Source organism: Haliaeetus leucocephalus, unplaced genomic scaffold, assembly GCF_000737465.1.
Source record: "Haliaeetus leucocephalus isolate CR32 unplaced genomic scaffold, Haliaeetus_leucocephalus-4.0 Scaffold223, whole genome shotgun sequence".
Lineage (NCBI taxonomy): Eukaryota > Metazoa > Chordata > Aves > Accipitriformes > Accipitridae > Haliaeetus > Haliaeetus leucocephalus.
This window is the reverse complement of record NW_010972659.1, coordinates 582,051-595,592: the sequence shown is the minus strand read 5'-3', so window position 1 is coordinate 595,592 and position 13,542 is coordinate 582,051. Positions and strand designations below refer to the sequence as shown.

Below are 13,542 nucleotides of genomic sequence, written 5' to 3'. Positions count from 1 at the left end.
CATTTTGTGCTCAGCCCCCACTGTGGACCCTTGACTCACAGGTGTGCCAGCAAGAAGGGGCCTCTGCAGTGGGCCTTGCCGGGTATTTTATTCCCTCTGAAACACGTTTAGAAAATCCCAGCTTTTTCCAAGAGCTCCCCAGCACGTGTTAGCCATGACGACCCCAGAAGCTGAGCAGCTGTCTGCTGCCAGCAAGGAGCTGCTGCCATTGCAGTGCTTCACTGCTGCTTTTCATAGAGAAATCCTTTAAAATAGATTTGTTTACTATTTCTTTTGGTACTTTTACACGCAGACATGTCAGCAGATGTTCCCTACATGTCCCCCCGCCAACATGCTGTGGCTCCCTGACCCACCTCAGCCACAGGAGCCTGGCATGAGCAGGGGAATCCGAGCACCAGCAAACCCCATCTGCGCTGCAAGCCTGAGCGGCACCTGTCTCCACACCAAGGAGCACGAAATGAAGCGGGGTCTGTGCCCACAATGCTCCCCTCCTGGGCAAGAGCGAGCCAAACCCAGTGAGACAGCCATCAGACCCAGGGTGACCGCTTTGGTCTGGGGTCCAGCTTCTGCGGGGAGATGCAGAGCCCTCAGCAAGGTGAGATTCCAGCAGCGTGGCAGGCGGCCATCCTCTCCATCCCTTCGGGGGATGTGGGTAGCGTTTTGCCCAACCTCAGTGCCTGCTTCCGAGTCATGTGGAGGAAGACCCCCAAAAAGGCTTTTCCCCCCCTGCCCAGGCTTCAAGCAAGAAACCATGCACTGCTGGAGTTCTGGCTTCTCCCCACCCCACCAAGGCACTCAGCACCTAAATAAACTCTTGGATTACCAACATTTTAAAGACAAGGGGGAAATAGAGAGGAAAGTCTTTTTTTCCCCCCCTTTCTTTGCACATTTTGATCATTTTGAGGCACAAAATGCATAGAGTATGGTTTGTCTCAGAACAAAGGGATAGCACTGAACAATGCAAACAATTTAGCGTCAGGCCAAGTCCTCAGAATTAATGAAGTTTAGCGCTAACAGGTTAAAAGGCTATTCAAGGTATTACAGATACTATACACGGCCAGTTACTTTGAAAATACGCTATTAATATTATTGTCTAATATTAATATTATGTGAATTAACAGTAGCATGCAGGTGACATAAAAGGGTATAAGAAAAATTAGGGTAAAACTCACATCCGGGTGTGGAATAGCGTATTGTCCCTGAATTGTATAGGCCTGCAAAAGAAAAAACACGTTATTAGGGCTGGCAGGAGGCGGTGGCAAAGCCCCATGTCTCCGCAGGAACTGCCATCCCTGGGCTTTGCTCCTTTCTGCCTCACGTGCTGTGAATGCAGGGGCTGAAGAGAAGCTCAGCCCCCCGCCTGCTCTGCCTGGGACACCGTGCTACCCCAAATAACCAAGCACGGGGAGCTGAGCATTATGCCACTGGTACACCTCTCCCCTCGCTCAGCTGCTAGTGAAAGCGGGGTGCAGTATCTTGAATTTTGACTTCACTGGCTTTATTTTGAGGTTGGAGGGGATGAGGGAAGCACTTTCCATGCAGCGAGCAGTTGCCCCGCGCACCCGCCTGGCTAGCCCAGAGGAAAAGCCCCCCTGTGCTGCATTAAATTCGCTGGGGCAGCGAGTGCTTGGGGTGGAAGGGAGACGTACCCTTCTGATGAAAGCCAGATCATGCTGAACTACCTAACTTGAAGGGCTTGGGCTCAGTTTGGCTTTTTCAAAAGGAAGGAAACGGCTCTTTAAAGGTGCCAGAATTGCATGGAATGGGACAACTGGGCTTTGCTGTACAAAAGATATTAATCAAACCAGAATTATATGTGTAGCGAATGCACAGTAACATCACTGCTGCCCTTTGCACCTAAACGTGATCATAGAAAGCAAGCCAGTGCAGACAGTCTCTCTGTATTTTCAGGTGCACAGCTCTTAACATGCTTTACATCTACCCAGTATATTCCAGTGCTCTGCTGGGGGGAAAGGCATTGCGGTGCAGAAAGCCAGCTGGGTAGCACGGTGCTGATGTGTCAGCAAGCTTAGCGAGGGCTCAGGGACATGGTGCCTGCACTGCAATGCCTTTCACTAGCTATAGTTGACAAACCCATGCAGATGTCTGCTAGGCAAATTTTTTAGTGCTTTTCTGATTGTTTGTAGCAATCCTTTCTCTTTTGTAAATAACCTGAAAATAAGCACTGCTGTGGGTACAGAGCCAGACACTAGAGAGCCCGATATTTAGAACTTAACCAGCTAGCAAAATGTATCTCCCTGGTTGACACATTATTCACATGATTGTGAAAGAAATGGCAAAAGAGATGGATAACACTTTAAAAAGGGAGAGTAAAGATAGCCAAGAAAAAGAAGAAAACCACTCTCTGAACCTCCTGCAAATTTGCCACATCATTTGCAAACAGCAAAGCGCTTTGTGTGAGGAAACCCCCTGAAATCCTGGAGGAAGGAGGCAAAGCCCCACGCAGTCCCAGTGCCTGCTGGCATCCCAGCATGATGGGGACTGGTTTGCCTGTGGGCATGTGGCAGAGGCAGCTCTAAAATGTTCAGTCTTTCCTGGTGGTTTAATTTGGTTGTTGGTTTTTTTATTAGAAAAATTGATTAGAAAAAGCTAATTAAAGGCAGGAAGGTGTCTTGGACAGATGCAACCCAACTCTGACAGCACCCGCCTATGTGACGCCCAGCTTTCTGCAGAGGCTGACATTGCACACGGATGATGGGGCTGATCCCTTTGGCAGTTGCCATCAGCTACCGTGTCCCTCAGCCTGCTGAGCTCATGCACGTTCAACCTACCCCAAGCACCTCGCAGCCCTGTCACCTGCTGTCCTCCGATAACGCACCCCGTGCCACCCCTCAGGCAGAGCCAAGGGGCTTGCCAGTGCTCCTTCAGGGGCTGCAGGGAAGAGCTCTCATTTCAGAGACAGTTGCTTCTTCCCACAACGTCACTTCTGTGCAAGACATCAACCATTCACCAGCAGGCAAAACACTACCTCCATCTTACTCTCCCTTTTGAGAAGATAAGTTCACCAAGCAGCTGGACTCAAAGCTCTTTTCCAGGATGGCTGCTCAGACCAAACGACACATTCCTGCTGATGCTGGCAATGACTAAGAGATGCTAATTCAGCACACTGCCTGAAATAGCCTGTGCTTTGGGCTTTGCTCCCATCCTTAGTTTGTCCTTCTGCTATTTATTATGGCTGGGGAAAAACAAAATAACTCATGTGTAGCTGCTCTGGGTGGCATTAGCTGTAGCTTCATGATGCTGGCTCTACCTGGCTGCTGGCGGTCCTGGGAAAGTACCTCTCCTGCTAGATACTGGTGGACCACGGCATGGTGGCATCTACAGGCAGGTCCTTGGTCACCAGGTGAGATAAGTAGATGAGTAGAAAAAGCAATGGTTCAAGTCCCCTTTTTAAAAGCAGCCACCTGCTCAACTGCTCTTGTTCTGTAAATCATGTGCCGCGGGAGCTGATTTGTGTTTGCAGAACAACCACCAGCTCCTGTGGCACATGCATGCTATGGTTATCCTGCAAAGAAAAAATCTGCCATTGCTTCCCAAGGGTCACTAGAAATACCACATCGTGACTGCAAGATTGCAGACCAAGCATTGCGCAATGTCACCGAAGGCAATGCAATGCGGGCTCTCCCATGGGTAGAGCTGAGACCCAGATCTGCAGCAGAGGTTATGGCATTTTGGGGGGGAGCAGCACCAGTGATGGGGATGACCTTTTCATGGAGACTGCCCTGAACAGAGGCTCAGCACAGTCCTGGAGTGGCTGGGATGAGCCCTTCCTATCTCAGATCAATTACAACTATGCAAAGTTATTTTTAATTGGACTAGAGAAGCCAGAAAAAAAACACTTGCAGCCACTGTGGGAGCATGGTCACGGCCTCTTGTTCAATGAGGCTTTTCTCATTTTCTCCTTTACACTGCTAACTGTTGGCAAATACTGAATATGGGTCTAATGAAGCAAACTCCAGACTTTTCTTGGTGCACAAGTGTCCGGCAGCGCTAACACCCTCTTTCCCCAGGCTGGCCCTTTCCTTATCCTCCAGCAGCCATCACAGCAGGAGCTAAGCCATCTGCCTGGGCTTGCAAACTGCCAGCGGTTCTGCAAAGAGCTTTCAGTCCATCTGCCGTGGCACGCAACGGATGGGATGACACCATGCAAGTCAGAAGGCAAGAAACCTGAGTGCACTAACGGGCAGCGGCTGGTGCTGCAGTAAAAGGCTGAGGTTGGCAGTGGAGGCTGCAAGCGGGTCGGCTCTTACCTGACCACCTGCAAAAATGACAGGGGTGGAGGCGGGCTTTGGGCGGTAGGGAATGGTGGCACCTTTTGGTGGGGACTAGGAAAAGGGACAAGGAGAGGGAGAGAGAACATTAGAACAGCTTTCCTGAAACGGCGGCAAAAAGAGCGTTAGAAAGCACCCGACGGAGCACGGCCCCCGGGGCCGCTGCCAGCAACACCCGCACCAGGCAAACCGCGTTTCTGGACAGGAGGACACAGGGGAAATCAGTGTTTAATGGACAACAAGGACAACCTGGGGTATGGGAGATCCCCTGCCAGGGCATGGGCCCCTAAATCGCTTCCTGGACCTCCGCTGACTCCCTCGCCTTCACTGTGCTCTCCGCAAACCGTGCCATCTGGTCTAGACTTGAGCCTGATGCTGGAACAGAGCACCCTCCTCAAAACACCCCGAGGAGACCCTCAAGTAGCAAGATGGGCAGGTACACCCACGGACCAGGCTTTTAATCCCTGGCTGCCAGGAGCCCCCTCATGCAGTGGCTTTCTTTGCAGCCTGAGAGCTCTTGCACGGTGACAGCCTGCCCCAGAGTCGTACCAGCCCTGCCAAGCACCAGGAGCTGTGATATGGCGTTGTGAGCACAGGCATCAGGAGGAGTGAGCAGCCTGTCTGAGAGACCCAGCACGATTCTCAAGGTCTTTGAGCCCTCTCATCTTCCTCACTGCTGGAACAGCGTCACCTTCAGGACTTGGTTTGGTCTATCGGAATCCAAGCTGGGACATGGTTGACCGTGCAGTGGATGCTGCAAAGCACCTTCGTTGTGGTCAAGACCTCCCATGCCCCGGTGGGACAAGTGGCAGTGATCACTTTGGCCAGAGTGCTGAGCTCTGGAGGAGCAAGAGGCTGGAAATCCCTCTCAGATGGCAACATCAGAGTTTCCAGAGATCTTATGCTAGAGCTGCATGGTGGTGGCAGTCCTTATGAGCAGCCAGCCAGACTCAAGCAGCAGAGGCACTGTGCCCAGCCCTCCTCCTGCAGCAGTGTGACCCAGGGCAGCCCTGCTCCAGCTGGCCAGGACATCTCACTCCTTCCTGCTGTGGCCTGACTGGTACCTGGGTAGGTCCGAGCAGAAGCTGTACTGATGCATTACACTGCACAGTGCACGGGATCTTCTCACCCAAGTTATCTCTGTTGGTTTTCTCTTGAACATAAATAACAAGCCATAGAAGAGATTTCAGAGGTTTCTAGGGATCAGGAGAGATTTCAGATAAAAGCCTTGTGGTTCTACCCAAAGTGAAATGACCCAGTTACTGCTATGTAAAGACAGGCAATATAAATTATGCTATCTCATGGAAAATTCTTCATTTTTTTCTGTACATTCTTCTACATGTCCACTTGTAGCCAAGTGGCATATCCAAATTTTCCTGCTCAGCACAGGTTTGCAGGAAAGCTGTATGATCAAAGCACAGCCTCTATAATCACAAACCTGCTTTTTCTTTTATTGCTTTACAAATCTTGGAGGGGATGAGTGAGGATTTCTGTGGTAAGATAATTTAAAACTGAAAGGTCATAAAAAGCATCTCTGTGAACTGTTAAAGTCAGGGGACTTCCCATATTTCAGACTGCAAGAAAACTTATGAGTTTTTCTCTTTCCCATTGCTGAGCCATATAGAGGAGCAGCACCCCTTGCTTTGGTTGGTGAGAACAGCAGCCACAAAAGTCTTTATAACACACCTGCAAGCATCACTTTGGGCCCATCTCTGCTACAGTCCAGAGCATAACCTGGAGTCACTGTGCAGCTAAAACTGCACTGTTCTGGCAGCACATTGTACCCACCTGAGCATTGCTACCAGCAGTGGTGGGTAATGTGGCTCGAGCCAATTCCTCCTTAGCTGTGCTGCTGCCAAACTGAAGTTGCTTATATTTGGGTTTGCTTCACCTCTGCCAAGCCTTGCTGTCCTCATCTGAAGCTCTTGCAGCAGCAAATGTAATCCTCCTTGTCGTGAAAGGGCAGTGATGTGTGAGCTGTGCAGCAAGGCAGAGGGGCCTGACATTGGTCTGTGCTTGCCCATCTCTGGGAGGCACCAGAAGCGGAGGGTGTCACCGTCCTGTGTCCCAAGGGGTTTCCTGCTGGAGCTTCTCCCATCTGAGGTGGGAGGCGTGGAGGTGGGGCATGTGGCCGTGGTCATCCCTGGCAATAAGCCATTGGTACAGCAGCATCTCTCCATGGCAGAGATCTTCAAGCTCTGCTCGTCAGCATTTCTCCCAGAAAAGAGCACCCTTGACACATGTCCATGTACCCTACAGGCCCTGCTCTCCACCAGCCTTCCTAATTACCTTTCCTGCTGTGCCTCACCTGGCTTTGCGCTCCCAGCCCTGGGTCCCCCAGTGCAGGGGATGCACTGGTCTTCTCCTCCCAGCCCTGGTCCTCATGGGGCACCATAAGCCACATGCAGAGTGGCTTGGTGGAGTGGCTCCAGCCCCCGTCGCCTTCCCACAGCACCCTCAGTGCTGCTGGAACACCTGGCTACGGCTGTCCCAGCCAGCCTGGCCTCCTCCAGCACCCCTCTCTCCTAAAGCCACCTTGTGCTATGACACAAACCAACTCCTTTGGGGCACCCAACCAGGCAGGTTTCCAGTGTGGCACTCTAGAAACAACAGACAATGGTGGGGAAAACACACTGGGTCGGTTTCAAACGGAGGTACCAGGAAATGAGAGTGGTCCGACAATGCGTGGTGAAGGGTACGAGACACGCTCCACAGCTCCCAGCGCTGTTGTGGTGCCAGCTGGGTTTTTTTCCTATGTACTTTACCCCCTTTGTTACAGACTGTACCTCCAGCATCACCACACAGATCTGTTTGACACACTGGATAATTGCGTCGGGTGTCCCCGAGATTGTCACCGCCCGCTCCGTGGAGTTGGGCAGCATGTCCCCCGCCACTTGAACCTGAGCACCTGTTGACTGGAGACAGAAAGACAGAGGAGGAGAAATCCCACAGCTGAATGCCTTTCCTTGCAGCCAGCTCCAGCTCCGACACCACGCGCCTCCCCAGAGCTGCACTGCCCCACATGAGCTCAGGTGCGGCATCCTGCCTGCATCCGCAGGAGCACGCCGGCAAGGTCCCACGGGATGCTACTCCTACGTCAGCAGGACTGTCCTGGGAAGCAACATGATGCATAATGCTAGCAGCATAAGGATCCCCTTTTCCAAGGCAGCTCCCCCTTGGTCGTGGATCAGCTCTGAGGAGCTGTGACTACATGCAATAATGAAATCAAGTCTGACTCACCTCCCTGATTTCCTTGATCTTGGAGCCTCCTTTGCCGATCAGCGAGCCACACTGACTAGCTGGCACGACCAGTCTCAGCGTCACCGGAGGTTTGCTGGTAGCAGTGCTGTTGCTCATTGAGTTGGTTATGTCCTTGGGAAGGAAGAGTGCAATGCATCAGCCCTTGGTACCCAACCAGACACTTGCCATCCAGGCCAACCCACCTGCCCTGGGCCAGAAAAGAGGTGTCATGTCCCCCAGACTGTGGCTGGTCTCTGACTGCAGCTGCATCACTGCACATCCCTGCAGTTAGTTAACTGCAAGACCTCTGGGACAGTTCACTGAAGTTCAGTTCTTGCCTACTTAGAGATGTTCAGAAGGTTTTGTGCTGAGGTCATGTACCAGTTAAGCAAGTCCAGCCAGGCACGCATGGGTTGGAGGTACCCAGGCCCATCTGCACTGCTGACCCCAGCAGTGGGCACACCGGAGCTCTCCTTGGCTGGTGGGCCACCCATGGGTCTGGATGTGGACCCTTTTACTCTGGCCTCCTGGGGAAAAGGGCTCATGTTGCTCACCTCCTCAAATTTGTAGGCGATCATGGCAAAAGCCTTGAAGATGGCATCAGTGGGGCCGGTGATGGTCACGATTCGCTCAGGGCAGTTTCCCTCTGAGATGTTGATCCTTGCCCCGCTCTGGAAAGAGAAGGGAAGACCTGGAATAGCCACAGCCAAGCAATGCATGGGGATGCACTGGAGGCATAGCCCTTCCTCTGGGTTGGGTCCTGTCCCAGCCTGATCCCTCACCATCCTCTGTGCCAGCCTCTCGACATCCCATCTAACCTTAAAAACTCCCATCCCTGTCCCCCGTGGTGCTTCCAGCGCTCCCTTACCCTGACCCTCAGAAAGGGTTTCCAAGCATCCACTTTGGGTATTTTACTGCAATGCAAACCCACACATTCAAGGCAAGACGAGCTCATGGGATCATTGCTTGTAAAAAGAAGAGTGTTGCTTACTGATCTGATAACTCCTTGGTAGCTGCAGGCACAAAGACCTTGGACAAACTCAAGCATTTTACAAGTGACTTAATTTCAATGTTTCATTAAGAGCAAATTCTTGGCTCTGGAAAATTCCCATTAAATGTGATAGGAGTTTGTTTGAGTATGGAGTGAGAAAACTGGCCCAAAGAGCTCTTGGCACAGCTGTCTTGTGTGTCCTGACCCTGCCAGTTACTGCACGTATCACACAGGGCAATGTGCGGCTCTGGCCGCTGTGCTGCACACTGCTGGGCAGGACAGCCTGACGGCCCTTCCCACTCCTCTCCCTTCCTCCTACAAATCCTGCTACAGAGCAGGGTTGCTCACCTCCTCACGCATCTTCTTCACGGTCTCTCCTTTCTGAAATAAGAAGCAGAAACACAGGCTATTACTAAAAATTCAAGACTTCCACCTTCCAAACAACCCTTCCAAACACACATCTCTCTAATACATGGCAACACATAGCCAGACATTTGGACAGCTCTATGATGCCTGGCCCTCCATCCCCACGCAATGGTCAGCTGAAGAGCTGAGGGTGTAAGCCATTGTAGCCCCTTGCCCTGTGTCTGTAAGACATGACAGACAAAACAGCTAAGAATGCACAACTGCGCCTCCACCTCCCTTTCTATATTTCCTATTAGGAGGAAAAATGCATGGAAAAAGCTCAGAAACTCATCAGCTGTTGAGAAAATCTGGCACTTCAGAGTGGCTTTGAAGGGCAGTTATCTAGCACCTATAGAGACATCTAGTCTCTTCGTATCCAGATATAAAGCAGGTAGAACTGTAAATCTTTCCAGGGGTGGTGTTGTGGTTTATCCCCAGCCAGCAACTAAGCACCATGCAGCCACTCACTCACTTCCCCCCCACCCAGTCAGATGGGGGAGAAAATCGGGAAAAGAAGTAAAACTTGTGGGTTGAGATAAGAACGGTTTAATAGAACATAAAAGAAGAAACTAATAATGATAATGATAACACTAATAAAATGACAATAGTAATAATAAAAGGATTAGAATATACAAGTGATGCACAATGCAATTGCTCACCACCCGCCAACTGACACCCAGTTAATCCCTGAGTGGCGATCCCCCCGCCCCCACTCCCCCCAGTTCCTATACTAGATGTGACGTCCCATGGTATGGAATACCCTGTTGGCCAGTTTGGGTCAGCTGCCCTGGCTGTGTCCCATCCCAACTTCTTGTGTCCCTCCAGCCTTCTTGCTGGCTGAGCATCAGAAGCTGAAAAATCCTTGACTTTAGACTAAACATTACTTAGCAACAACTGAAAACATCAGTGTTACTAACATTCTTCTCATACCTAACTCAAAAACATAGCACTGTACCAGCTACTAGGAAGACAATTAACTCTATCCCAGCTGAAACCAGGACAGCTGGACAGGCTGATGGAAAAATAAGGTGCAAGCATATAGAAGGTGTTTGTACTGCAAATCTTCACTACCACCAACCTGCCTTTTAAAAACACTGAAACACCAATCCTATATAGCCAGGACTTTCCAAACCACCGTGGCAAGCACCAGGGAGGAGAGCACCTCATACAGCTTTTCTGCACAAGCTAAATGGTGTCTTGTGGCCTCAGAGGGAAGTGCTGCAGAATTTAAATGGGTCTGCATGACATTCCTTTATCTCTCCTAATGAATCTATTTAATTAACACATCAGGGCGACATGATCATAAATACCCGTTTGTTACCACAATGAAGCAGCTGGAAACAGGACTAGATAACTTGGGGGGGGGGGTAGGGGAATGGTCTTTGATCCTTCTGTGGGTCTCCCATCATTTGTGTCTCACAAACCCAGTGACAAGCTCATGCACACCAAACATTTAAGGGACATTACAGGGAAGAGGTGACTGGCATCTACCACACAACAGGCAGCAAATCGTGCAGGCAATAGCATTAAATACACATTTAAAAGATGTCCTTACCTTTCCAATGATGCTTCCCACTTCCTACCAAAAAAAAAAAAAAGGCCAAACACAAAGGAATCAACATTACAAAACATGAAGACAATCCAGCCCAACCCCATAATGAAGCAAAGATCAGGTGCACACTGTCCCCAGCAGAAGGACGGGCCAGGGGGCAGACCTGAGAGGGGCCAGGAGCACCATGCCACCCTCCCCATCAGCAGAAGGACACCTGCTCCTGGCAGCCCGGGGCTGTGGAGGCAGCATGTGGGGCTGGCCAGACCCGGGCATAGCTGCAGCGGAGGCAGGAGAGCGAGCTGCGAGGAAATCCCCCGGCAAGGAGCCCCTTACCTTGCCGTGCATCAGCAGCCGGATGGTGAGGGTGACATTCAGGCCGCCTTCGGAGACCTTGGACTCCATTTCCTACTGGGGGATGGGAGACGTGCGTTAGCTGGGTGGGCAGCCCGGGCGCAGAAGGAGACAGCAGCACGGCCGTATCACCTGGGGACAGAGAGGGGAAAGAAAGGTTTTCTCCCAAAGCAGGCGCATTCCTCGATGCGGGAGGGAGCCTGAAGAGCAGCAGGCCATGGGAAAACCACGGCTGGAGAAGCAGCAGGGAGATGTCATGGGCTGAACACCTTAGTGGGTGCAGATCAGGCTGGCTGCTCGCCACAGGGACGGTACTGGGTGACAGCCTGAGAACAGCCTGTAGCTCTGCCATGGCTTTGCCAGCAGCTTTACGCAAAAGCCATTGTGGGAGCAAAGACTTAAGTGTCCGAGGTGGCACAGCCAGATGGCTAGCCCACACCTGCATGAGCTGAAAAGCAGCTGTGCCCAGCTGAGCATGTGGACGCAGGAGCAGGGAGTCAGCAGAGCAGCCTGGCCAAAGACCAGTGGCTGAACTGGGACTTTAAAAGACTCAGGGCACCTATCTAGCAAACCAAAATTCACCATTTCAAGTGTGGGCCCTCAGAAAATCAAAAGCCAGTTTTTCAGGAACCAAGAAACATCTATCCAACCCCAGGAGCACAGAGCAGGAAGGATGGAGCTGGTGCCCCAGTTGCTACACACCTGGGTTTTCATCCTGACTTGTGAGCACCCTAGTTGGGCACTGTGTCTCAGGACCACGCCATTTCCAGCCATTCATGCTTTGCATGTATCTTACAAAACCAGTGCGAGTTTTCCCCGTGCTGTCATGTTCCTTTCCCTTCCCATTCTCTTTCTTTCCTCCTCTGCCCTCTAGAGGGAAAACCGCCACTGATGTTTTGAAGGCAGGGGAAGAAAAAAATCACAGAACAGCAACAAATCATTCCTTTTTCTTTCCTGATGCCTCCTTAGTAGCATCTTTGGGCGAGGACCCGGCATATGAAATGTCTCTGCAGCCTACTGTATGGGGAGACCAGTCCTGTCTCAGAAGGAGGTGCCAGCATCCTTCATGTGCAATGCCGAGAGATTTGTAGCAATTCTCCCCCATGTTATTTAATCCCTCAGTATATATCAGATAGGAGATTTTTCGTCCAGGTCACGAGCATCTGGCATTTTCGTTTGCTCACATAGGACTTATGGACTTATGTGACCAAAAAATGGGGAGTAAACCAGTTCTCAAGTATTACTTTAGTGCAAAGAGGCAGTCGGGATGAATAAACATGCAGCAATGCACAAATCATGGCTGGGAGATGGGTTTGATGTAAAACCTCTTCCAAGAGGTTATTATGAAACCCCAAATAGATAAAACCTGTGTAGTTGGGAGGGAGGCGGTGCTCCTACTGAGCTAACAGGACACCAGCTCACTGGGAATGAGGTTGCTTATAACCTACTTACAAACACTGATCTTGAGGCTGCTGGATGTTACAACTGAAAAAAAGTAAAATCCTCACAAGGAGGATAAAAATGAAATGTGTTGAAGATGTCAAGCCAAAAGGCACTGTTGAGGGTGGGGAGGAGGAGAATATTTCAGAGGAAGAAGGTGATGATGTTAGGGACCAGAGTAATGGGAATGGGCTGACACATGATAGCACAATGTACGAGATCAGGAACTTTCTCTTTCAAGACTGAGCCCATGGCAAGCAAACAATAAAGGAAAATAAATAACTGGTTGTGTTGGTTAACGCTGTGCTGATTTCTGTGCATGAGAAGCAATGCTGAAAAGGATCAACGTGCTGATTTGTGAAGGTCAGCGTTGCTGGTGCTCCTGATGTGCCAGGAGATAAAGTGCCTTCACGGAAGAGGTGCCCCCACTGTACAGGGGGACAATCATCCCCAGGGATGACCTGTCCCAGGAGTAATCTAGCCCTGCTGTGGGTAAAGAAACAAAGCCACGACACCACTGCAGCCAGCCACGAGGCTGGTATGTGCCAACACAGAGGTGCAGCTCCCCTTCCTGGCTGATAAGCATCCTCTGACAGCACAGCCAGAGGAAGGTAGAGGCTTTTCACAGCTGATGGTCAAGGTGTATCCACAGGCAGTGGCTTTCATGACTTGAAGAGGCAATATTCACAAAGCCATCCTGCCCCGCATACCACCCCAAAGGCTTTCTTTTGCAAGCTGCCCAAGTGTGGTGGCCCAGGCAGCTAACAGCCCAGGGTGCCAGACCCACGGCTGGGAGCTGGCAGGCAAGGGTGGGACCCTAGAGTGGTCTGGGCTTTGCCACCGGGATGATGGACCCCAAAGCCCAGCTGGGTGGCTGGGGTGCTCTAAACCCAGGCATATCCTTGCGGCCGCGGGAGAGCTGGCAGTCCCAAAGAGGTGGGTCATGACTTTCCCACCAAAGACCGGCCAAATTCGCCATTTTACTTTCACCAAATGCCCTACAGTGGCAGTGCTTATGGCAGGGGTGTCTGCCATCCCTTGCTCCACATCCCTCACAGGAGGAACCCTGCATCAGGCTGTTATGTAAATGTTTCCAATTGATTGAAAAAGTGGGTCATGTGTTAGTCAAATGCTCCTGGCTTTAAGATTTATCAGCATTATTAAATTAAACACGCTTCATGCTCCAGTGAGCGGGAGAGCTACATTGGCCTTTTCTTAATCATACTAGTGAAAGGTAAGTCTTTTATATGGGGGTTCATAAGCTCAATGGA

The 13,542-nt window shown here is 51.0% G+C and overlaps 1 protein-coding gene across 1 annotated transcript in view; it reads right to left on the bottom strand.

Annotated features, from left to right (window-relative positions):
- Nucleotides 1-13,542, bottom strand: part of PCBP3 (poly(rC) binding protein 3) — a 41,991-nt gene that overhangs the window by 12,002 nt on the left and 16,447 nt on the right. The window contains exons 2-9 of the mRNA XM_010566984.1: nucleotides 10,814-10,885; nucleotides 10,484-10,507; nucleotides 8,872-8,904; nucleotides 8,087-8,203; nucleotides 7,533-7,664; nucleotides 7,079-7,207; nucleotides 4,272-4,346; nucleotides 1,173-1,214 (exon numbers count right to left, since the gene is read on the bottom strand). Of these exons, the coding sequence (XP_010565286.1) occupies nucleotides 1,173-1,214; nucleotides 4,272-4,346; nucleotides 7,079-7,207; nucleotides 7,533-7,664; nucleotides 8,087-8,203; nucleotides 8,872-8,904; nucleotides 10,484-10,507; nucleotides 10,814-10,885 (624 nt within the window). The remainder of the gene's footprint in view (nucleotides 1-1,172; nucleotides 1,215-4,271; nucleotides 4,347-7,078; nucleotides 7,208-7,532; nucleotides 7,665-8,086; nucleotides 8,204-8,871; nucleotides 8,905-10,483; nucleotides 10,508-10,813; nucleotides 10,886-13,542) is intronic.